This window comes from Petaurus breviceps, unplaced genomic scaffold, assembly GCF_028583685.1.
Source record: "Petaurus breviceps papuanus isolate PSGF00001 unplaced genomic scaffold, PetGlider_PUasm1.0 81, whole genome shotgun sequence".
NCBI lineage: Eukaryota > Metazoa > Chordata > Mammalia > Diprotodontia > Petauridae > Petaurus > Petaurus breviceps.
In genome coordinates this window covers 4,079,073-4,105,088 of record NW_027186546.1, presented here as the reverse complement: position 1 = coordinate 4,105,088, position 26,016 = coordinate 4,079,073, and the positions used below count along the sequence as shown (strand labels likewise).

The window sequence follows — 26,016 nt, the reverse complement described above, 5'->3', positions numbered from 1 at the left end:
TATTTCCAACACTCCAATGCAACAACAGTACAATGACACTACTGATATGTGTGAATATATGTGGAGTGATGATGACAGTGGCAAGTCACTCCTATACTGAGAGTTAACATTTTCCAACTCAAAAAAATTTTTTTTAAAGCAATTGGGGTTAAGTAACTTGCTCAAGTTTACACGGCCAGGTGTTTTTGGGTGGGTGCTAAGTGTCTGAGCCCAGATTCGATCCCAGGTTATCCCAACTCTGGGATCAGTGCTCTTACTCACTGTGCTACCTGGCCGCCCCTCCAACTCAAATTTGACCTCTTTTGTACATATCATATTAAATGTGATATTTAAACTTTATAGCTGTATTGTAATCTGCATCATTGAAGAAAATACTCACATTCGTATGATCACAGATTGATTGAAATACTAAAGGGATTGTTAATGGAATTTGTTCGCTAAGCTTATCAACCACCCCTCCCCCCCCCAAAAAAAAAGAGAATCTTATAAGTGAGGATTCTTGCAAGGAATGGTACATCTTGTCTGATTGCCAATTGTTCATTCCATCTCTGTCTCTGTTTCCATCTACTCATCTTTTTCTCACATACTCTCTTATATATAGACTTGTTTGATTATCAAACAGGACTAAAATATACACTGACAACTTTAGAAAATTTTAAATAAAAAAACAAATATTCATTTGAAGTGGATAATTTCTTTGCCTAAGGTAATTTAGATCTATGGTATATATTTTTTTTTTCCAGGAATCCCGTTGAACGATTTCTGAAAATTAGAGTACTTTGCAATCCCTAGTAGTTTAGATTAACAAAGCTGGCAGGATATAGATGTGTGTGTGTGTGTGTGTGTGTGTGTGTGTGTGTATACACACACACACATATACATATATATATACATACATATATATATACATACATATATATATACATACATATATATACATACATATATATATATATACATACACACACACAGTTTGAGGATCCAAGGAACTTAAAAAAAAACCATAGGGGAAAAAACTTAAATAATAACCTAATAGCCTAAAAATAAAAAAACCCAAGATGGTCAAGAGGTACAGAAATTATGCCTTTCCAGCGTCCTGCTGAAGCCTGTAATTCCTGACTTTGAAGCTCTTAACCCAAAAGGACTCAGACAATTAGCCATGAAGTTGCAGTTGCTTCCAGTTACAGCACAGGAAAAGAGATTGTAGGCCAGTTTGTCAAGGGAAGACTCCTGGCCTCAAAATTTCTTGGGGGTGGGGGCAGTGGGCTTGTTATGTTACTGTTCCCTGATTTCTCCAACTTCAAACCTGGGCCTATGCAAGTTTACTACTCCCCTTCTTGTAGTGTTGCTGAAATAAAGGGTAGCTATAGCAAGGAAGGAGACTTATTTCTTCATGCTCTCCAACCAGCTTGGACATAGTGGAATCGTTGAGAGGGAGAGGTCAAATGAGAGCAAAAGGAAAGGAGTTTACTTTACCCTCTTTTTCTCAGGGTCTTTTTGCCATTGTAATTCTGATTTCATGGCTTGTCTTTACTCACACTGTCATCCTTCATGCAATAGTACTCCCTTCATCCATGCTTAAGACCAAACAAGATCATTGCTATCTTGGTAGAAGTCATTCTTACTACTATCTGATTGACTTGGCAGCTTTATTATGCCTTTAATCTAAAACTGTACATACTCATTCAAATAATTGGAGTTTGATAAGATGTTAACTCATATGGTTCAGTGAGGTCTAAAGTCCTGGCTATAACTCTTCCATCATGTGGTCATGACCAAACCTAAATATGTCTAGGGCTCAGGTTTGGCATCATCTAACCTTTCTAGACCTCAGTTTCTTTGCTGTGTAAAATGAAGGGTTTTAACTGGATGACCTTGATGTTCTCTTCTAACTCCTGTAATGATCTGTGAAATGTGGCTAATAATACTTATACTACTTAACTCAGGACTGTTATGAGGAAAGTCATTGAGTACCATATGAAGTGAATTTTGCTATTCTTCTTATTGTTGGTCACTAGGTACTTAGCAAGATAGTTGTCAAGATACTATAAAATCTGTTTCACTGAAATAAAACACATAGTTGACAGTTTCTGACAGTGGTTCTTGAAGGCAAATGTGTATTTCAGATAAACGATTTTGGGAAATGATGCTACCATTTTCTAAATGTTGATAACAGTCTTGTATGCTGAAACTTTTGTTAAGGGTGGTACTGCTACTGACAAGAAAAAGAGACTCTCTAAACTTGAGCGACTGAAACAGCAACAAGAAGAAGAAGAGAAAAAACTGCAGGAAGAAGGTACAGTACACAGAATTAATATTGTTGTGATGCAGCTGATAGATCTTGGATTCCTAGGAGCTTAACAAATTGTTTTATTATTCAACTTTATTCAACATATGACTTATGACAAGTCCTTAAATGACACATCAGTCAACCGACTAATATTTATAAAGCACCTACTGTGTACTCAGGCACCATGCTAGGCGCTAAAGATATAAAGATAATTATGACATAAGCCTTGTCCTCTTGTAGTTTATGTTCTGTGGGAAGAGACAGCACATAACTGAAATACCAAAAGTGCAATTTAAAAATTAAATTTGATGTTATCCAAAATTAGTTATGATGATATTTTAAACCTCAAGGTAATTTTCTAGTTATATATAGTTTTCAAACCTAGGGTCTGGCATTTTAAAAATATTTGCCGAGTCTTAAGTAAAAAACTTGGAATATTTTGAAAATGCTGTGAGGACTTAAAGTGTTTGTGGTAATTTTAAATACTTAAAAAATAATGACTATTGATGAGTGACTTTTTAAAAAGTAGCCATATGGAAGAATCAAGTTATTGAAATATAGGCTGCAAAGTCAAACTCAGAATTCTAACCAAAATTCCTATATTGCCTTTTTCATGTAATTTGGTATAAACTCATTTGTTTTCACTACAAATAGGGAAATAGTGTCATATCTCTCCGCTTACTAGAAAACTGAATGTAAGAAATGTCATATTGAAACAGACTCATAATCCCACCAACATTTTTGTTTGATAGCCATAGCAAGGAAAGAGATTAGAGATATACATTGAAGATTCTACTTTCCCTTTAGCTTTATATTATGACTATCAATCATCTGTAAAAGTAAGCTCTTCCTGAACATATTTATATTTTCTCCATATATAACATTTCAGGGTAAGAATGCTCTATTTGTATTGTCTTTTTACTAGGCTATTTTGTTTGTCCTAAATTACCTCTTCAGCTGAGATGGTCCTCTAAATGCCCTCAGGCCTCCATAAATAAAAATAATAGTTGAGACAACTCTAAGTATTCTTTAAAAATCAAGTGGTGACTACATTACTGATAACTGCTTTTCTCTTCAGAGGAAGCCCGTTTGAAAGCTGAACAGGAAGCAGCTGAGAAACTTGAAAGAAAACGAGCTGAAAAGCGTAAGTGGCAAGTGTTAGTAGAAAAGGTTAGTCAACCATATTTACTAGGGATTTAAGGAATATTATAGAAGAATATTAGAATCATAGAATTTAGTAGTTGGAGGGAGTTTATAAGTCACCTAGGTTAGCCTTATACCTTATAAGGGCACCTTCATGTATAAAAATACTGTACTTATTGTTTTACCTGTTGGATCCTCCTGCTAGGCATGTCAGATCTATGAGGGCAGGTACTGTTTCATTTTTGTCTTTATATCGCGAGTGCCTAGCACAACACTTTGTACAAAAGAGGCACTCGAGTTTATTTCAATTAAGCTTTGTGGAAGAAGTGGAAGGATCTCTGGCTCTTAAGCAGAGGACCTGCCTGGGCTCCAATCCTACTCCTATTTTTTACTCCCTGTGTAGCTTAGGGTAAAGCACTTAACTTCCTAGGCCTCAATTTCCTCCACTATTGAATAAATTAAGTTGGACTAGATGACCTGTGGGGGCTTTTCAGCTTCTTAGAACATGATACTTTGAATTTAATTGACTTGAAATGAGTGTCAGTTGGTCAGTATTTCTCTGCTTGAGCAATTCTGGGATCAAACTTACAAGACAACTAATTCCATTTTTAAGAGGGTGAATGGTTTGAAATTTCTTCCTTATACGGAGCAAAAATCTTCCAAATTCCTTGTTGTAATTTCTACCCATTGGTTTTATTTCTCATTCTTGGAGCTGTAGAGACTATATCTAATCTTTTTTTTTTTTTAAAGCAGTTGGGGTTAAGTAACTTGCTCAAGGTTACACGGCCAGTTATTTTATGTGGGTGTTAAGTATCTGAGGCCGGAACCAAACCTGGGTCTCCCGACTCCGAGGCCGGTGCTCTTACTCACTGCTCCACCTGGCTGCCCCTACTATATCTAATCTTTCTTCCCTAGATAACTCTTTCAGATATTTGAAGATAACCATCATATTCTCCATAAGTAGTTTCTTCTTCAAGCGAAATAGCATAGAGTATGTAGATAGCATCCCTCTGATCTTATCCCTCTAGTAACTTTGTATTAAAAAATAAATGAAATTAGCTTGGCATAACTTGTTTCATAGGAAACCCATGCCATTTCCTAGTGATCATCATTTTCATTTCTAAGTTTCTGGAATATACCTTTCCCTATGTTTTTAAATTTAAATTTGGGAAAAATTGCCTCTCTCTAATCTTTTGGAACCATCCCAATTGTCTATTATTTCATAAAGATTGCTGACAGTGACCACATCTGCAATCACATCTATAAATTATTTCAAAATAGGAGATCATGATGGTGACAAAATTATGAGTAATGACAAGATTAAATTTGTGACCACCCCTGTGGGTAACCGAGGTAAATTAAAGATGTAGGTCAGAGGTGATTTTACTTGAACTGGGTGGCCAGGGTATTTGAGGAGATATCAACATGCATATAAATAAAAATTTAGGGATTGGGGTGGAGAGAGACTAGGGGCCAGATACTGAATTTGTTAAAAAGTTAAAAAAAGTAAAACACTTAGGAATGACTAAAAAAAGAGTAATTATTTAATACAAATAAGATGCAAGAGGAAAAATCAATACAGAGGAATTAGATTGGGGAGATGGGCTTGTAGTTCTGGCAACCTATTTTCATCAGGAATGGGTCTAAGAGGGAACAATATACATATATTTAGAAGAGTATAAAAGTCTTCTAAATTTAGAAGAAATAAAATGGTAGGAGTATAGGGAGAGGGGAGAGGACAAGGGAGGGATCTTTAGAGGGGAGGGTGAGGGAACAGGTAAAAGCAGGGTATAGAAGAGTGTTTAGTTTTATGGGAACAGGAGGATTGGGGAGGGATCCTTGGAAAAGTTAGGCAAGTAATAGGAAAGGAAGGTAGTGGGTAGAAGTAGAGGAAGCAGGAGGGATAGAAAATAAGAGATATCATTAGTAGAGTATGTTTGGGAAAGTATATGTCTATATATGTATGTATATATGTATATGTGTATGTATATATATGGAGAAACATATCTATACTTTATTGTAGCCTTCTGGGGGTGGGGGAGGGGGAAAAAGAACAAAGTAAAAAAGTGCACAGCAGAGAACAAAAGAAAACCTACTTGGAAGCAAAAAAAGATGGAAAATTCTCAACACAACGAGTATTATTTATCATACAGGTTTTCTTGAAATGAAAACTTATTGTTACATATTTTGAATCCTCTCTTATGTTCTGCTATGCACACATGTTTTTTCTTTCTTTGTATTCAAGTTTATGATATGTTTTTGTTTCTTTTCTCTATGCTGTATTTGTGTTCTGGCCCTTGAATCTAAAATATAATTTAAAAAAGAAAAATTTAAAGAAAAAATTAAAATATAATAAAAAAAATACTGGGGCATCTAGGTGGCACAGTAAATAGAGTACTGGCCCTGGAATCAGGAAGACCTGAGTTCAAATGTGACCTCAGACACTTGACACTTTCTAGCCATGTGACCTTGGACAAGTCACTTAACCTCAATTGCCTTGCCTTCTCCCCTCCAAAAGTTCAAGATATACTCAACATTATCTTTTAATTTGGTCAACTGCTAAAGAATGAGTCAATCTGGTAAAATTTGCAGAAACATTTGAAATTTGATATAATGCAGGTGAAAATTAAGGCAAATATCAATTGCTTACCTCTTACAAATAAAAGCAAGATTAAAGATAAGTCTATAAACATAAAACAATGGAAGTGAAATGATGTGGGGATTGGTATATTACAGCAATATGGAACTAGATGGAGTGATATGGGTGGATAAATTGAACCTCAAAAGAAGGAGAGGTTACAATGCGTATTTCTTCCTGACTTAATAAACTTCATGAGCCCCCATCCCATCTTAGATAAAGTGTAAGCTCCTAGCTATTATAAACCTTTCCAGCCTGGCCCCAGCCTATCTTTCTGGCCTCCTTATAACATAGTGAGACTCTACACTTTTCCCAGTTCACATACACATGCTGTATGTAGTTGGCCAGGTTCTCATGGTGAAGATTGACTAAAAATCTCCCTAAGGGTTCTGGCCCTAAAGGGCTATGGGACTTGTGCTGTTGTTCTTTTTTTTTTTTTTAATAAGGTTTATATATATATATACATATATACATATACACACACACACATAATTTCCTATCTTCACTATAGTATGTTCTCCCCAATATTAGTCACTAGTGGTTAGTGTTCCAGCTTCATTTAACAAATTAATATAAATTATCTGTTACAAAGGGATATTTACTGAGATGATGTCAGTAGAACAAAGTATAGACCTTATTTTACCCCCTCAACACCCAGGAACACACTCTCTTATTCTACACCTCAGGCCCTGGGAAGTAGGCTCAACCTTTAAGCAGTTTCTACAAAGCATTGGTCCCCCAAGATTTACCTCCAAATGTAGCCTAGCCTATGTGCAGAGCTACCGTCTTGCTTGTAAGACCTGGAATCTTGACTTTGGGGTAAGTCATTTGCTGGGCTGGGTCTTGGTTGTTCCAGTAGGCCCAACTGCCTATAAACTTTGATGTGGACTCCTGCTCTGAGACCACTGGAGGCTCTCCAGACCTTTTGAAACTCATAAGGTCACATCTTAGCATCTTCAATCTTCAATGCTAAAGCATGAAAGAATAGACACAATACTGCGTGTTCATGGGCCCACATGCTGTCCCAGGTGGAGAGAGTAGTTCACCAGTGACAGCTGTCTTCCCACCCAGAGGCTTATAGCAGTCCTTGCCTCCTTACCTGAATGTAGCCAGAGAGGGACACAGAGAGACTTGCCTTGGGCCAATTAGTCCCTTTTGAAAGTCAAGTCAACAAATCAACAAGCATTTATTAAGCACTTACTTTGATCCAGAGAGCTGCTAGACAGGCAGTGGATAGAATGTTGACCTTGGAGTCAGGGGAACCCAAGTTCAAATCTGGCCTCAGACACTTATTAGCTTTGTGATCCTGGGTAAGTCACTTAACCTTGTTTGCCTCAGTTCCTCATCCGTAAAATGAACCAGAGAAGGAAAATGCAAACCACTTCATTATCTCTGCCAACAAAACTCCAAATGGGGTCGTGAAGAGTTGGACACAACTGAAACAACTCACCAATAACAAAAATGATCCAGGCATTGTGCTAATAAGCACTGGGAATAGAAATACTAACTGCAAGAAAGACAGTCCCTTCCCTCTAGAAGCTTACATTCTGATGGGGAAGACAATGTGTAAAAGGGAACTATAAAGGGAGGGGAAGGAATGGTAGAGGAAGACCAGAAAGCCAGTAGTACAGCTTGGAGAGGAATAAGGACATAACTAGCCTAGACTTTTTCCTTAAAATGGAAGTGTGGGGAGGAAAGAGCAAGTCAGGAGAATGGGCAGCAGGGATAGACATTCTAGGGTGAGAAGGTTTTTGTGGCATGGTAGTCAGGAGAGCAGGCTGGAGAAGAAGGTACACCCAATTCTAGCTCAGCAGCCAATTAAAAATTACCATGTGGTAAGTGAACCAGAAACATTCATAGAATACTCAAGTATGTTCTGAAGTGGAGACCAGGGACCTTCCATTTCATGTCATTTGGCACTCCAGAAGCTGACTCACTGAAATTACTTGCTCCCAGGACTCAGGTCTTATGGCCCACTCTTTCTTTTATTCTCCTCCCACCTTTTGTGTTCCAACCTAATTGACCTCTCTGTTCCTCACCCACATGGTGACTTTGCCCTGGCACCTGTACTTCATAGAATCTCTAACCTCCTTCAAGACATAGCTGAAAAGGGGGAAACGACCTACATGTGCAAAAAAAATATCAGTAGCAGCCCTATTGTAGAATGCAAGCTTCTTGAGGTCAGGCACTGTTACACAGTGTCTGGTACACAGTGTCTGGTACATAGTAGGTGATATATAGATGCTTATTCTGTTCCTTTCCCCCCATGTTATATGAGAATCAGTGGAAGGAACTGGGAATCTTTAGCCTGAGGAAGAGAAGTCTTGGGGGTAGTAGGACATGAGAGCTGTCTATTTGGAGGGCAATCATATGGAAATAGTGATTAGAGTCATCCTGTTTAGTTCCAGGAGGCAGAACTAGGGATAATGGGTAAAAGTTGGAGAGAGGCACATCTAGACATATGTCAGGTCAAAATTCCTAGCATTTAGAGCTGTTCAGAATGAGAAGGGAATGCCTTACGATGGTATGGGTTCTCTCTTGTTGGAAGTTTTCAGGGCTGGTTGGCCAATCTCAGGTAGGTTATAGTTGGGGATTACTTTTGGATTTAGACTAGACAAGATGGTCACTGAAATATTTTTCAACTCTCAAGTTCTTCAATTCAATTATGGATCATTTGGAAAGGATACCAAACTTGGCAGGTGAATTTAGTTTTGAGGCCTAGGGTCATATCTCAGTTCTGCCACTTGCCGCCAGTGTGACAGTTAACCTTCCCAGGCTTCAAGGGTCCTATTAAAAGATAAAGAGAATGGCCTTTTCACTCACCAAAACTATCTCCCACCAACTTATCATATATTTTTAGAACATAAAAATATCTTCCTTGATTAATCAGAGTATATCAATTAGCATTTTTTAGTTTAGGTACTGTGCTAAGGGCTGTGAACATAAATAATGAAGCAAGACAGTGGCTTGTCCTCAAGAAGCTTGCATTCTACAAGCAGCATGCACCCTGTTCACTGACAAGTAAATACACATAAATACAAAGTGATTTGGAGACTGTAGATGATCTACTAGGGGAATCTGAGACTGATATGGACAGGCAACAGGAAGCAATTAGAGTGAAAATTCACAATGGAGTGAACGAGTGGCAAAATGTGTAATAAGTATGGGAAGACAGATTAGAGCCAGTTTGTGTAGGACTTTCTGTGCCAAATGGAGGACTATGTTTTTGTTTTTGACCCTAGAGACAACAGGGAGCTTCAGGAGCTTCTTTTGCTGGGGAGAGACAAGGTCGGATTTATGCTTGAGTATTATCAATTTGGCTGCAGTCTGGGGGTATGGATTGGAAAGGGGAAGAGACTAAAGGCAGGAAGACCAATTAGAAGGCTATTCCAATAGTCAAGGCAAGAGGCAATGAGATCCTGAACGAGGCTGGTTGTAGTGTGATAGGAGAAGGGAAATGAGGAGAGAGATGTGATGGGATCAGCAAGGTGGCACATCTGCCTGGATATGGCATGTGAGTGTGAGTAAAGAGTTAAGGATGAGTCCTATGTTGCAAACATCAATGATTGGTATCCTTGACAGAAATGGGGAAATTAGGAAGAAGGGGTTTGGGAGAATGATAGCCAGTTCTGTTTTAGGCATGTTTGAGTTTGAGGTGTATAAGACAGAGTTGGAAATATTTAATAGGCCATTTATAATGTGGGACTACACAGTTCAAGAAAGGCATTAGGAATATATACATAGAATTTGGGAGTCATCTGCACAGAGATGATAGTAGAACCCTTGCTAGCTTATGAGATAAGAGAGTGCGTGAAGAGAAAAGTGGACCAATGATAAGAGTCCTGGAGTATACCCACACATGGGAGGTGATAAATTCCTTTGTATCTGTGAAAGGGATTGAGAAGCAGCTGTCAGGGTGATTCTAGATGTTTGACTGAATGGAAGACAGCTCTCACATTACTACTCTAGCGAGAACATAAAGTTTTCATCAGACTGAATAATGATAAAAAAGTTCAATGAGAAACTACAATAAATGTCTTGTTTTACTCCATAATTGCACAAAACCAATCCAGAAACCTGCCACCAAAGCCAACATTAACCAATATAGTCAAACAAATTGGCAGCCTCTCATTGTGGTCAGAGATGGGTCAGAAATGTGTAGCCTGCAGGTCCCTGTTTCTGAAGGTAGTAAGCAAGAGAGGAAGTACCCTTGAGAAAATCCCAGGGAGGTCAGAAAACCCCAGAATGGGTGGAAAGCCCTAGAGTAGGGACCTGAAATCCCTGTGGGGGAACTGTAGCACAGCATGGTAATGGCTCATGGGGAGAAAGCCCAGGAAACTTGCTGCCTATGAGGTCCATGACACTCTGTACTAAGATGTCATAGAGTTAACCTGAAGATCCAGTGAACTAAACTTCAAAGATCCAGTGTGGCCTAATCCTGAAAGAGAAAAGCCAGGATATGAAGAATCTGGGGGACTCAGGTGAGACCAACGAAGGCTGATCACATTCTCCAAAAGTAGGGGGTGGGGAGAGAAAGGGTTGAGCCTGGCCCTTGCAAAACTGCCTAATTTACCAACCAAAGATGAAGAGATGATTAAACCAGCAACAATACTGATCAGTATAAAAAAAAAAATTAGTTGAGCTCTAGGGATCCTCCAAAAGGAGGAGAAAGTAAGTCTGTAACAACTGTCAACAGAGGGGGCGGCTAGGTGGCTCAGTGAATAGAGTACTGGCCCTGGAGTCAGGAGGACCTGAGTTCAAATCCGGCCTCAGACACTTAACACAAAAAACGAGCCATGTGACCTTGGGCAAGTCACTTAACCCCAATTGCCCTCCAAATAACAAAAAACAAACAACTGTAAACAGACTCAAAAGAAAAAATAGGTTTTGTACAAAGACTACATGAATGACTAGAAGAAGTGAAACAAAATATAAAAAAATCAAATTATAGAGGAAGGAATTGGAAGGAATAACCTAGAAGAAAATATGGCAAATCTTTCCCAAACAATGAGCTCCCTGAAAAGAAGAATAGACCAGACGGAAACCAATGACTCCACGAGACATCAAGAAACACCTGCCTTCCCTATTACTGTAGAGTGCATCGCCATTCTCCTAGTCCCCGAGGCTCACATAGATGTCATTGTTGACTCCTCATCATCTCTCATTGCACCCACTTACCCAATATCCAATCTATTTTACCATTGCAGTATATCTCTTGAATATACTCCCTTCTCTCCTCTAACACTGTCAGAACTGGTGCAAACCCTCATCATCTCACACCTGGACTGTTGTAATAGTCTGCTGTTGGTCTCCCACCCCAGTCCATTTAGCCACTAATCTGATTTTCGTAAACTGCAGGTCCAACTGTGTAAAGTTCTCCCACAACCCCAAACTCCAGTGGCCCCCATTGCTTCCAGGATCAAGTACAAAATTCTCCATTTGGCATTCAAAGCTCTTCATAACCTAACCCCCTTCTGCCTCTCCAGTCTTCTTAAATCTTACTCCCCAATATGTATGCTTTGATCTAGTGATACTCACCTCCTGGCTGTTCCATAAACAAGACACTCCACCTGTTTGCTCTGAGAATTTTCTCTCGATGTTCCCCATGCTTTCCCTCTTCATTTCTCTGGCTTCCTTTAAATTCCGACTAAAGTCTCAGCTCTGTAGGAAGCCTTTTCTAGTCATCTTAATTCTAGTGCCTTTCCTCTCCTATCCACTTCCTATTCATCCAGTTTAAAGCTTATACATCTTTACTGGCTTGTCTCTGCCATTAGATTGCAAACTCCTTGAGGGCAAGGGCTGTCTTTTTACTTTTTTTCATCTTCCTAGTGCTTAACACAGTGTCTGGCAAATAGTAAGTGCTTAATAAATGTTTGACTCACTATCTACTTACATGCACACATCATATTTCCTTCCTAAAAGATAAACTCCTTAAGGATGAAGGACATTCACATTTTGTCTTTATATCTTTGGTGTCTAGCACAATGCTAGGAACTAACTGCCTGTGGTGATCACTTAATAAATGCTTCTGGATTAATGGATGAGAATAGAGATTTCCAGTGGGGACAGTAGAAGCACAGTTGAAGAGGAAGTAAGAACTAACAAGTCTGTGGAAGTGCAGAGTGTAACCAGGAAAGGGATAAATCCTAAAAATTTAACTTGTATTTGTGTTCGTTTTTGTATTATATTTGAAACTGTTCAAATAAATTATGTTTAGTGATATTAATTATAAAATGTACAGCTAAAATTTAAGTCAATCAATTCTCACTATTGCTCCTGTGCTAACAGGATCTACAAAGGAGAACTGATGAGCTTGAGGAACTTTATATATTAGAGAAATGTTTTTCAGAAGCCGAGAAATGGAAAAAAGAGGTTAGAGTCCTTTCTAAAGTAAGTTTAGCTTTTTGTTGTTTGATTTTATTTTTGTTAATTAAATTTTGAACTGTCTCCCTCCCTCTCCAGCCTGCACTAGAAAAGGCCAGCCATATAGATGTATGTATACATACATGAAACCATTCTATACATTGACCAACTACAGTTCCAAAGGACTCATGATGAAATGAGCAGCTATGGGTGCAGTGGATAGACTACAAGGCCTGGAGTTAGGAAGGTCTGAGTTCAAATCCAGCCTCAGACACTTACTAGATGTGTGACCCTGGGCAAATCACTTAACCTTGTTTGTCTCAGTTTCCTCATCTGTAAAATGAACTAGGAAAGGAAATAGCAAACCACCAGTATCTCTTCCAAGAAAACCTGCAAAAGGGGTCACAGAGTTGGACTTGACTGAAATGACTAAAACAACATGATGAAATATCCTATTTCCTGGTAGAGAATGGGTGGACTCAAGAATATAAATTAAAGCATGTTTTCTGCTCTTTTTCTTTCTCTTCTTCCTTCCTTTTAGACAGGACTAATGAGGGAATTAGTTTTGCATGACAATGCATATTTATAATGGGTTTTGTTTTTCTTGTTTTCTTAAATAGGTGGGGGAGGGGCAGGAGGGAGAGATTTTGGAACTAAAAATAAAATAAAATCGAATTTTAAAGAAAAAAAGAAATGAAGCACTATGGCTTGATGTATTGGATCAACTAAACCTGGAGTTAGGAGGACCTGAGTTCAAGTCCCAACTCTAACACTTGGTTATATGAATCATATAACCCTGATGTGGCCCCCCTGGGGCTGATGAGCATGTTGGTTGGTTGTTCTTCATTCAGAGCACCTGTTTCCTCCTCTTGGCTTCCTTGGTGTCCTTCAAGACCAAGCTAATAATGTCTCACTTTATGCAAAAAGGCTTTCCTGGTCCTGCTTAATCTTAGCATCTTCCCTCTGAAATGATTTCCGCTTTATCCTGAATGTATCATATCTTGTTTGTACATGGTTGTCTGCATGTTGTCTCCAACAAAAGATTCCAACTCCTTGAAATCAGGGACTGTTTCCCCACCTCTGTATCTCCAGCACTTAGCACAGTGCCTGGCAATAGAGACATTTGCTTGACTTGAACCTCAGTTTCCTCATTTGTAAAATGGGGATAATAATATCTATAGTAACATTCATATGGTTGTTGTGAGGATCAATTGAAACATTTCATAAAGCCTTAAAGTGCTATATATCCATTATTATAAAATAAATTCATTGGCCCAGGAGGAAAAGAAGTCTCCCTTCATCAGGAGAGACCTTTCAGAGAAGAGTTAGAGAGGTGAGATACTATGGGGAGCTGTCCCACTTTGTAAACGTCTTTTGGATACATAGGATCCCATCAAGCACAGTGCACGAGGAAGAGTTTTTCTGTTGCTAACTGGTTTAACTCAAAGATCCAAATAGTTAGGGCTAGATAAACAAGGCTTCTCTTGTTTAATGTTTATCATATTTTAAGGTTTATAAGTGCTTTACATGCTTGATTTCAGTTGATCCTTGCAATAATCTTGCATTATTAAAGCTTTGGTAGTTACAGATTAAATGTGCGTATTTTTGCATTGGTAAAAAAATACAATTTTATAGAGCTCATCTTAAATTTTTTATTTTATACTTTGGTAGAGATTTTATCAATGGAGAGCTTGACTAGTTTTTCTTTTGCAGTGGGAACATTATGTTGAGTGTGATGGAACTCCTGATCCTTCTGTAGCCCAAGATATGAACACTTTCATTAGTTTATGGAAAGAAAAGGGAAATGAAGATATTGATGATGTGATGAAAGAGAGTAAACTAGTGCTAAATGTAAGTAACAAAGTGTAATTCTCTAATTTTTAAATATTCAATCAAGAAATGGAATATAAAATTGCACATGTACATTATTGTTCTTTGAGAATAATTAACCCCATAATATAAGGTTAGTTAAGTATGGATGGGCACATTCTATAATCTCCTTGTGGATTTTTTACAATTTTCACAATTTTGTCGATACAAATCAGTTCAACCATACTTAAATTCTGGTTAAGGGATAAATAGATAGTACAGACAAGCTAACAATAATTCCATATTGCTGAATTATTTAATTTAAAAATCAGATTGACTTTCAGTTGTCCAGATAACAGGAAACAGTGGTTTCCCCCCCTAACCAAAATTATAATGGAAAATTGTTGTTGTGTTAAGATTGGACCATTCTAAGTATGTCAGTTTCACCATAATTCCTGACTTTTCTGATTCCGACATTGACCTCATTGAAGGTCTTTCTGGCTGTTCTGGACAAAAGTAGAATATTGAGTACTGCTTTCTCTTTGTTAGAGAAAAACACTAAATGCCCTGTCCTTCACCTAAAAGCTTCCTGCCTGCTGCTGTGTTGTTAAAGATACTTGCAGCTGATGTGGGGGTGTAAGACCAATAACACCAGCACACAGGAGGGCTGCTAGCACAGGTTCTTTGATCTTTTCAAAAGGAAAGACAGCTTCAAAGAGGTTAATAATCTTACTTTAATTAAACAATGCAGAAAGATATATAAGTACTCAAGAAAGATCCAATTGGCAGGGCTCCAACTGTCTTCACAGAGTATCAGAACTAATTGTACACAACATCAGACCAGAGGGCACCAACATCTGGGTTCACAAAGCTGGGGAACCTAACAACGGCTACACAGAGTCTCCTTTGGGACATCAAGAGTTGTCAGGCAAAGCATTCTCCCCATGAGTGAGCCCCAAAGCAAAATACTGACCTCCCAGAATATATATAGTTTTCAAACAAAGATTCAATAGCTGATTGGCTCTGCACTGAAAAGCTTGAAAATCTACATGCCTCAGCACTTAATTGGATCCATATAGCCCAGAGCCACAAGAGACTCAGGCTGTGAACTGGGCCAAAGCTCAAAACAGCAAGACATCCATGATTGAAAGACCTGTGTACCTTTGGACCTGGGAACATGGCCCCCATTCCAAGACAACAAGGGAACATGTGGTCACATAGGCCTATGAATGGACAGGGAAGATCTTATATTTCCTTAACCTTTCACTTACTTAGGTGCTACTTGTTCTATTTGTGTTGCTCTTCTAATACAGTGCCAAAGAAGGAAGGCAGGGGTGGGGAGGAGTTCTACTTTGTATTCTCCATTAGGTTAGGGTTACCATTCCCTTGTGATCTCATAGAAATTCACCCTTTCCTGATGCTAGGTAGAGACATGGTAGCTCCTAATCTTTTTAACTGCCAGACAGTGGCTGTATATTAGGCTTCTACTATGTGTCAGGTGTTGTGCTGGGTATTGGGGGAAGAAATGCAACAAATAAAACAATCCATACTCTCAAGGACCTTATATCGTAGTAGGGGACCCTAAACACATGGCATAGGCATAATGGAATTACTCCAAACAGGAGTAGACAGAGTATTTGCATCTCTATACAGTGCTTTACTCATGGCAACAGAATAATAAAGTAATACCTATTGGAACAGATACCATATGACCATAAGCTTTTTAGATGGTTATATTCTTCAGACCATACACACACACACGCAACATATATATGTACACACACATACATACTATCTATATGTCACTCTGACCCCAGGAATTATTAAAAAGTTACTGGTTGGTTTGTTTAGTCATTCACTCATCCATAGCCACTCATTCTATGAGCAGACAAGATAGTATAGATAATGGGATATAGTTGCCAAATGATTTTTTCATGCCATCATGAAGGACCAGTCATTAGGTGAAGACTCACACACTTTGGACCCAAAACTTGGCTCCTCTTCCTTGATGTCTTGGGACCAAGTAAAGATTGAAGCTCTTATAGTCAGTACCTTTTGCATTGATTTTTCTGTCACTAGTAGGAACCTCTGATTGCCTTTTGCCATGCAGAACTCATCATCACACAAATGGGTGCAGGTGAGTTCAGATGTAAAAAGAAGAAACCCTTCTTGCTCTGCTCACCTTTATGTCTCCCCTGTCTTCCCTCCCTCTTACATTGGTGTTTTCAGTTCAAGCTTCTGGTAGGTGAGAGACATTTCACATTTTCTATCTGTCTCTCAAGTCTCTGACCATGTCTGAGGCATTTCTTCCTTGCTGTACTTCTGCTTGCCCACCTCCTCTCTCACTTCCCAGCCCCACTGCTTCACCCAGTCAGAGAAGAGTAAAGACATTGAAAAGCATGTTAGATATTCGTTTCCCCAAGCATCTGAATTTCTTTCCAATTATCTCATACACATATGACTCTGAATGTTCCTGGGTACAGCTAGGAAGGGTTATCCAAATTCCCTGGGGTTCATTCCTGCAACATTTAGGGTCAGGGGAATGCCAAGCACCAACGCCTTTCTAGCAAAGTGGAATAGAGGAAAAATGCCTATAACTGTCTTCATTACATGAAAGGTTTTCATTCTAGCAAAGTAGGCAATGAAGTGAAATTCTACGTTTTCCATCGATTCTCTCTGGAAAGTACTACATCACTGACCACCCTCTTCATCATTGAATGATACTTCCCAAGTATGTCTACTCTGCTACCTTGCCACGCAGAGCAAAAATCGGATCAGAAGCAGGCATTGCTCTTTTCTTACGACTACCAGCTCCAGAATTCCTTTCTTTGCCATCCTACTACTCTGTCCTCTCATGAGGCTGATCGTTCCATCTGTAGCACCCTATCCATATCCTTTTTGTAATTATCTACTGGCCTCAAGGTCACTTTCCCTCTTTTCTCAAGACTTCACAACTGGCTCCCATGTAATCTTCTCCTGTGCCTCAGAGCCTGTCCACATATTCAAGGGACTTGATGTCTCCTCCAAGACTCTGTCGTTATCAGCCTCCTAAAACTTTAAGATGAAACTTAGTTCATCCATCTCCCAAACTTTCACGACCTTTGTCTTTACTCCATCTTAGCTGCACATAAGAATGTTCATAATTTAGATCCCACTATATCTTTTTCCATGATCCTGAACTCTGAAATGCACCTTTTCTGATCACAACCAGCTTGTATCTCATTGATTCTTTCCTTGTAGCCCTCTCTGTAACTTCCCTATTTCTCTTTGTCAGCACCATCATCATCTTTCTGACCTTCTATGTGGCTTTTGCCTTTTGTCAAAGTGTGGGGAGCAGATGCAACAGGAATAAAACAAAAGTGGTAACACCCCCCTCCCCCGGCCCCAGAGGAACTGGGATAATGACAGCAACAGGAGGAGGAATGAGGAAAGAGCAGAGGAGTCTGGGAGGATCAAGAACAGAGTGGTAGCACCTGAAGATGAATGAGAAGTAAATAAGGGATCCCTAACTGTTGCAATGAATGTATGGACCCTAGTTTGGGAATTTCATAAGATGGAAAACTGTTGGGGTTTTGAATCTGATGGAATGCATACCAATACTCCTAAATTTCAAAGCAAATGTTTTGCTTTTCCACTGTCCAGAATTATGATAAAATTGTGCATATATTTTGTGAATATAGGAAGAACATTATTTCTCAACATAAAGTGTGGGATGTTTATTTCTTTCCACTTCCCCATTTCCTCTTTTATCAGGAGATTAATGTAGACATTCTTTTACATTATAGCTAATTGGGAAACTACAATTAATATTATTGGATACTCCATCATATGAACTGACAGATGAACAAGTAGCACAGTACCAGGGATCAATCCTAGAACTGCGAGAACTCCTTCACTTGAAATTCAATGAAGCCACAGAAACTCTCCTTAAAGTAAGTATGATGCATTATTAGCTGCACTTATTCCTTTTTGAATTGAAATAAAAATACTACCGGACATTTATTCTGTGAAATAAAGAAATCCAATTCTTTTGTACTTAGTCTAATACTCACCACATGCACAGTATTGACCAGAATTGACAAAACTATGTTAAATAATACGTGATATAAACTTGGTGAAAAAAAAACTGAACAGTTGCTACAGGAATACAATACATTTGTAGTGCCATATTATCTTTCAATATTAATATATCATCTGAGACTCTTTCTTTCACGTGGGGGCCCCCAGAATAGCTGCTCCAGGTTTAAGATCCTCTATAAGGAAACATCCCCTCAAAACAGTACCTCATGAACCCCCCACTGAGGCATTGACTCTTTTTCTAATCAGCCAGAGAATTCAATTAGTTAAAAGCAAAAGCTTTGTAATAAAATAGTATAGGAAGATTTGCACCAGGACATTCCCCATGTAAACCTAGGGAATGCTTTCCCATAGATATACATACCAGCAGGGGGGGCAGTGAGCATGGATAGGGACCAGGCACCAAGGGCTCATACAAAGGGATAACTCACACCTCAAATATTTGCAGGACCCCAATGTCTTCTGGTGATGCCGTTAGGCTCCTCTGACTATGCCTGCTTCTTGTTGGCCACATCATATCTATTGGTCCTGAGTGCATTCCTCTGCCACTCTTGGCTGGTCTTGGCATCTAATTTCCTCTGGAGGGTTTCTCTGCTATTATCAGCATCTCTTTTAGGCACTGCTCCCTAGTACTGTCTTCTGGGCCCATCTCTTTAGGGCCAGCCAAATCATAGTAGCTTCCAGGAGTATGCTACAGTAAAGTGGCCAGAACCTCTCCTCATAAGGGAAGTATGAAAGCTCTTTAATCATAGCCACCATACATGCTGGAGCTATGTTAAGAAGTTCCTCGAGACATCTGGACCATTCTATATACCTTGATTTCAAACCTAGTCCTGCACCTCTTCAGTTTTTTAAAAAATATGTGGAAAGTTCAAGAGGCAGATCAAAGAAAAGTTCAGCCTGCTAATTGATGCGTATGGGATCATAATAGCTGTTGATAAAGGGAAGATAGAAATATTCAAATCCCCTTTTGCTTCTCTTTCATTGCTAAGGAGAATAGTTTTTGGACTATAAAAGAATGAACAGCAATGGCCTTCCAGGTTGATAATGAATAATTAATAACTTCTTTTTGGGCCCAGCTATTTCATTGATTCTGAATGTGTCTAATTATATTATTGTTTAGCCTTCAACTCTCTATCTTCCCTCCCTCCTCCCCTCACAAGTATGGCATGATATAAGCATGTTGCTAAAATCTAGATACACTACATCTACAACATTAGAGGAAATGTTAAAAAAGGAATGAGGTTAGCCTAGAGTGATTTGTTCTTGCTAAAACCATGATAACTCTTTGTGACTTCCTCTTTCTTTTCAAGATACTCACTAACCAACCTTTTAATAATAGACTATAATTTAAAACACATCCAAGGGGCGGCTAGGTGGTGCAATGGACAGAGCACCGGCACTGGAGTCAGGAGGACCTGAGTTCAAATTCAACCTCAGACACTAGCCATGTGACCTTGGGCAAGTCACTTAACCCAAATTGTCCGGCCTTCCCCCTCCAAAAAACAAAACAAAACAAAAGCCACAAACATCCAAATGAGATCTTCTCTTCTCCAGTCCTGTGATTCCTCTCCTATGTTCCATGATCTTTCAGAAATCACTATGGATCAGCAATCATATCTGCCTCTTGTTTAAGTTTTTAAAGAAGTAGTTTATCTGGACCAGGTGATTTGAATTCCTCAGGAGAATTGGGTGCTCTCTTACTCTCTGACTTAATCTTGAGAATCAGCTCCACATTAGCTGTTTCTGTTTGTTTTTTCCCCATTCCAAATAAATTCTCCTTGACAGATTAAATAGAAACAAGTAACAGCAGAGCATTTCTTCCATGTCTCTTCTGACACTTAGCAGCCCTATCCCTTCTTTGATCCAACCACACCCTATTTTGTTGTCGTTATCTTTTTTCGTCAGAATCAGCTCATTCTGAGCTTTAGTATTCTTGACACTACTCTTAGAGAACCATGCCACACTTCTATACTCATCCTTGAGCGCCTCTCTTTGCTTCCATTATAATAAGTAAATAAGCAAATGAATGAGTGTTCAAATAAATAGGTAGATAGACACATATAAATGCATATGCATACACTCATATATATTTTCACATATATATTTTTAAAATCTAAGTTGGCCACTGTTTTCCGTTTATATCAGAATTATTTCCCAACAGCAGTTTGTCTGAAAAAGATCAGAGAACTTTAGTGCCCTGCAGTCTCAGTATGAGCTAACAATGGAATGTGGCAGTTTAGCCAGATCTTTAAGTTGCATTAAAGGAGGCATGGTGCTCGAATTGGGGCAGGTAGATGGTGGAGTAGATAGAGTGCTGGACCTTGGAGTCAGGAACACTCATCTTCCTGAGTTCTAATCTGGCCTCAGACATTTCCTAGCTGTGTGACCCTGGGCAAGTCACTTAACCCTATTTGCCTCAGTTTCTTGATCTATAATTTATGAGCTAGAGAAGGAAATGGCCACTCTGGTATCTTTGCCAAGAAAACTCCAAATGAGGTTACAAAGAGTTGGAAAAGGTTGAATGACAACAAAGTATCCAAATGGAGGGAGATAGTACAGCTGTACCCATGGTCAGAACACATTTGGATTTTTTTTTTCAATTTGGGGGACCACATTTTAGGTGGGACAGAAATAATCTGGAGAGTAACTAAAGGAGGTATGACAAAGGGCTATGCTCTGTAAGGATCACTGAGAAAACATGGGGAAGTTTGCCCTAGAGAGCAGAAGACTTAGGATATTTCTATTATTTTCAAGGATTTCAGGAGTAATTATGTTTTGCTTGACTTCAGAGGGAAGGACTTGGTACAATGGGTGCAATCACTCTGAAACTCAGTGTAAGCAAGCATTTCCTGAAAGTTAGAGCTGTTCAGGAATTTGATGTTCTGTCTTGGGAGAGAGAGAGTAGACTCTCACTCAGAATCCTTCAGCAAAAGCTGGACAGCCTGTTTATAGGGGCTATTGATTGTAGTGTGATTCTTTACCAGGTATGGGTTGGACTAGATGGTTTTGAAAGTCTCCATCTCTGCGAGCTTGTGCTTCTGTGGTCTTTTCCTCATGTAAGACAGATAAACACAGCACACAGGAGGACTGCTAGCTCAGGTTCACTCTTGATCTGGTCAGACAGGAAAGAAACTAAGCAGGGGTTATTAACAAGCTTCCTTTATTCTAGTCTAGTTTCTTAGAAGAGGATTGCCGATAATGGGAACACAAAGTCCTACAGCATTCCCTAAATCACCCTCCTCACATGGGCTGGCAAGAACGGGGGGCAACTACCCCTACCTCTTTATGGGGTCCATCAAGACAGGCACAACTTCTGCATCCCTCTAAATCCCCTCAAGCCTCAGTGGGGGCCAGTTGAGGCACATACAGCATTCCAGCTTGTGCATTCAACCCTAAGGTTCCCCACTCCTTGACCACTGCTCGCCTGTTTTATAGGGCACCAGATAGAGAGGGCATATTGCCAGCAATAGCCTCAAGAGTTTGCATCACCTCATCCCTGTATCTCATTGTGCAGCTGCACTAAATGTTTATATAATTTATCATTATATAATACTATATATGTGTGGTGAAGATGTTTTGAGCCATAATTGTGGGAATTCATATCTAATACCTGGGAACAAGATATTGGTATGGCTATGGATCCTGGGAAACTGAACTCTATGATATAATAACAAAAATCCACTTTACACACTAAAATCTACCTTACTTATGCTAAAATCCACCTTACTCCTCATCATCAGGAAAGCCTCTAAATTCTGTGTCAACTGGATTTTTGGTATCTGCAGGCATAGTAAAGCACAGCAGTAATTACAGTCTACAAGTTCCCAGGGCATGGTCTTTATTTAAGAAAGCACAGTGCTTGGCTCAGAGTAAGAAGTTCTTAATAAATGCTTGTTAATGACTTGAAAAGGAGTTACCATTTCAGTGTAAAAGAATGGGAATAGGCTCTATAATTAAGAATTGACATCTGGGAACTTAAGGGACAATTTTATTTTTAAATTACTCAGATAATTTAATTAATAAAGGAAAAAATGTTCTTTTAAATAAAGAAGCTGAGTAAGCCTATATTCATTCATTTGCTTATTCAGCAAACCTTTATTTTTCATCTATGGTGTACAGAAAACTGACAGGCATTTGAGGTGATAAAAATTTCTTTGCAGCTTGCAATCTCTTGAAAGCTACCCCAGGTTTAAAGCCCATTTAGAGTCAGCTTCTACTGAAAAATCACAACTCACAAGCCACTACTAATGTTTCTTTACCAGATCAGTCAGAAGAGATGTTAGTTCAAAACAAACAGTTTTTAATTAAATAGACTAGCAAAATAAATGGCATCAAATTCTTGCCATACTCACAGGGATATATCCTATTACAGATTACTATGCCATCAGTGGTGGGAGGAACATAAGCAGGGGCATGCATATTGAGGGCTCATGTGTTAGGATAACTCATGGCCTAAGAATATTCATGGCCAAGACAACTCTTATATTTCTGGGGTAGTTTTCCTGTTGAATCATCCTTCTCAGTACCACTGCTTACCTCTTATTCCGGCCTTCTGTCTTGGGGCTAACATCAGCTGCTCTGGTGGTATCCTTCAATTATAGGCTATTGTGCTGCAAGCCTTTACTATGTCATCTTTTCTAGGCTGCTCTTTTCAGCTTCTTCAGTATCATCTGTTGCACTTAAAATTGAATCACAACTGCTTATGTGATCTCTCTTCCACAAGGAGGAAACTTGTTTTCTTTCTACATAGCATCAGACTATTTTCAGTTCTTTCTTTGAGTTTAGCATCAGACTATTTTCAGTTCTTTCTTTGAGTTTAGGCCTCTAGATACAACAGCCTATCAACAAAAACTAACAGAAATTTGGGTTTAGATTTATTCTGTCTTTTGAATTCCTCTCTTCTACCTCAACTGCTATTCTTTGACCCCAGTGTACTTGTGAAAAAAAGTGCCTTTCAGTCTTTTTCTTTAGTCTACTTCATGCCCCTTGTGGTCCAGGCAAATATCCAAGACTGAAAGGATCTGGATGGGACTAACATTTTCTCTGACATCCATGTCAGCAACAAAATTGTGGACCTTCTTGCAATTTACACTACACACCATTGGATTTTTTCTTTCTTTCTTTCCATATGTTCCATCTTTATTACTTGTTCTAAGGTAGTGTAAGTGACCGCTAACTCCCCTAACCTAAGGGCCAGCCTTAGGTTGTATTCTCAGGAGGGACTGAAGAGACCAGAGGCGAGGGAGAAAAATGACTAGTAGTTTATTCTAAGAAGGAAGGGCACACAGGCAGCGTCTGGGAGGAAGAAAACTGGCTCCTTATATACTTTTAAAGTGAGCTCGATTCAGGCATGAATTCCTCATGCCTGGGGAAGGTGAACCAGTGGAAGAGGGGGCTGAACCAGCCATGTCAGCTGCTGCTCATCAAGCGAGCAGTCACCTGAGAGATGTCCTTGTGAGCCAGCAACTGGACTGTGGCCCTCAGCACCTCCTCATCTCCCACATAGGGAGCAGCCTCTGAACCAAGATGCCCCAAGGCAGTTCCTGATTTCCCATGACACAAGAGGCACTTGGAACTCACATTGTCCTGTCCAAGGTAGTATAGTCTTGTTGAGTTCATGACCCACTTCTGAGGTGTACTACCTGGGGCAAGCCTCTTTGGACCTCGGTTTCCTCATACTGAAAATGTAGGGATTGAATTAGATGACCTTTGAGGTTCTGTACAGCTCTGTTGTCTATTTCTATGATCCTATTGTCACTGCCAGAATGATTAAATAGTAATAATCTTGATTAGGATATCTGTTTCCTACTTGATAAACTCTAGTGGTTCCCAAGCATCTCTAGGGTCAAATATAAACTTCTATATTCGATATTGAAAGCTCTCCCTAACTTGACTCCAACTTACCTTCCCAGCATTATTACACATTACTCCTCTTCACACATTCTAGAGTCTTGCCATACTGGCCTTCATACTGTTCCTCAAGACTCAGTTCAGGTACTGTCTTTTATATGAAACCTTTCCTATTCCTCCCAGCAGCTAAATATTCTCTGTTAAAACTGATATGTATTTATTTTGGTACGTACACATAGATGCACATGTTGTCATCCCCCAATCAAATGTAAGCCCACTGAAGGCAGGGACTGTTTTTCTTTTGCCTTTGTATCTCTGGCACCTAGAACAGTGCCTGTCATGTGGTAAGTACTAAATAAATGCTTGTTGATTGATTCATTGATTGTTGGACAGTAAGGAGACTCCTAAGTTTTTCAACTTTACTTTTTGTTGTTGATTTCCAGGAAGCCAGTTCCTTAGTAGATACTGACAGTGGAAACTTGGCGAAGATCATTAAAGATGAAAATATCACTTTGTATGTTTGGGCAAACCTCAAGAAGAATCCGAAGTAACTCTATAATTTTTTTTTCTTTTAGGCAGGAAAAAAATGAGAAGTCAAACTGTCATAACCAAGTTAAAGGGGATTTCTTTTATAAATGGAAGAAATGTTTCCTATATTTCCTAATTATAAAAGTTTGAGGGTGGCAATTGACTCACATTGAATCCCCTAATACTTGACTCATAATGAGCAAACAGAAAAAAAAACAGTTTCTGCCTTCATGAAACTTATAGTCTCATAGACAATATTATTTAGCTTTTTTTCTTGCCATTTCAGTTTCATGTGAGTTGAATGAAACTTTCCTTAAATTTACAGCAAGATCAATGAATCAACAGTGTGACAATGGCAACCAAAAAAAGGATGCAATCTTAGGATTCAAAGAACTTCCTGAGACTTGTCAAGGCTGGCAACCAATATTCATATGTGGGAATGAATAATACTGGTGGGACAAGCCCAGAATAGAAAGCATTTTAATGGATTATGAAGTCTTCAGCAATAAACTGAAGGAAGTGGGGTCTCAGGGGTTATTTTCATTAATGCTACCATCTGAATGTTAGGTTCCTTGCAAGAGAAAAAAGGCTGTGGAAGGAGAACAAACAGCTGGTTACAAAGATGGCATTGAAAAGTGGGATCTGAATTTCAAGACAATGTCTTACGATAAAGGAAAGTGGCTTTAGGCTGGGAATAGAATGCATCCACTCAGGACTAAGAAAAATATATTTGCTTAAAGACCTGATGGTCTGATCTGGAAGGCATTAAACTGAAAATTAAGAAAAAGAGAGAAATAAAGAGAGATAAAGTTGCCAAGTCATAAGCTGAAGAAAGCAACAATGATTATACAGGAAAAATATCAGTGAAAGGACCCAAGAATTTGCAGGAGAAAATAAATCTGATGATGTGGGTCACATGACTTGAATATGGCAGCAAAAAGGGTTTACTTAAAAAGGGACATTTATAATTTTTAAACATATGTATGCATATATTAATATATTTTAGAAAAAAACTACTCTGAGGCATGATAGGGAAATGTTGTTAAGATATACCATGTCTGACTTTGAGTAAGGTATTGGATGAGTCTCTCTTGGTATCCTTATATTTCTTGTTCCAGCCTTTTAATTATCTCTCCAAATAATTCTTCCCTAGGTCTCATTTCTTTTCCAATTTTTTTTCTACTTCTTTCATTTAAAAAAAATTCTTATTATTTCTTTTAAAATATTCTGGCTTCATCTCTGAGAGAGAGACAGAGAGACAGAGAGACACAGAGAGAGAGACAGAGAGAGAGAGAGAGAGAGAGAGAGAGAGAGA

The 26,016-nt window shown here is 38.9% G+C and overlaps 1 protein-coding gene across 1 annotated transcript in view; it reads left to right on the top strand.

Moving 5' to 3' along the window:
• LOC138176109 (dynein axonemal intermediate chain 7-like) overlaps positions 1-26,016 on the top strand; it is a 93,856-nt gene that overhangs the window by 29,691 nt on the left and 38,149 nt on the right. The window contains exons 3-8 of the mRNA XM_069106852.1: positions 2,203-2,296; positions 3,369-3,460; positions 12,360-12,461; positions 14,148-14,285; positions 18,029-18,175; positions 24,617-24,720. Coding sequence (XP_068962953.1) covers positions 2,203-2,296; positions 3,369-3,460; positions 12,360-12,461; positions 14,148-14,285; positions 18,029-18,175; positions 24,617-24,720 — 677 coding nt within the window. The remainder of the gene's footprint in view (positions 1-2,202; positions 2,297-3,368; positions 3,461-12,359; positions 12,462-14,147; positions 14,286-18,028; positions 18,176-24,616; positions 24,721-26,016) is intronic.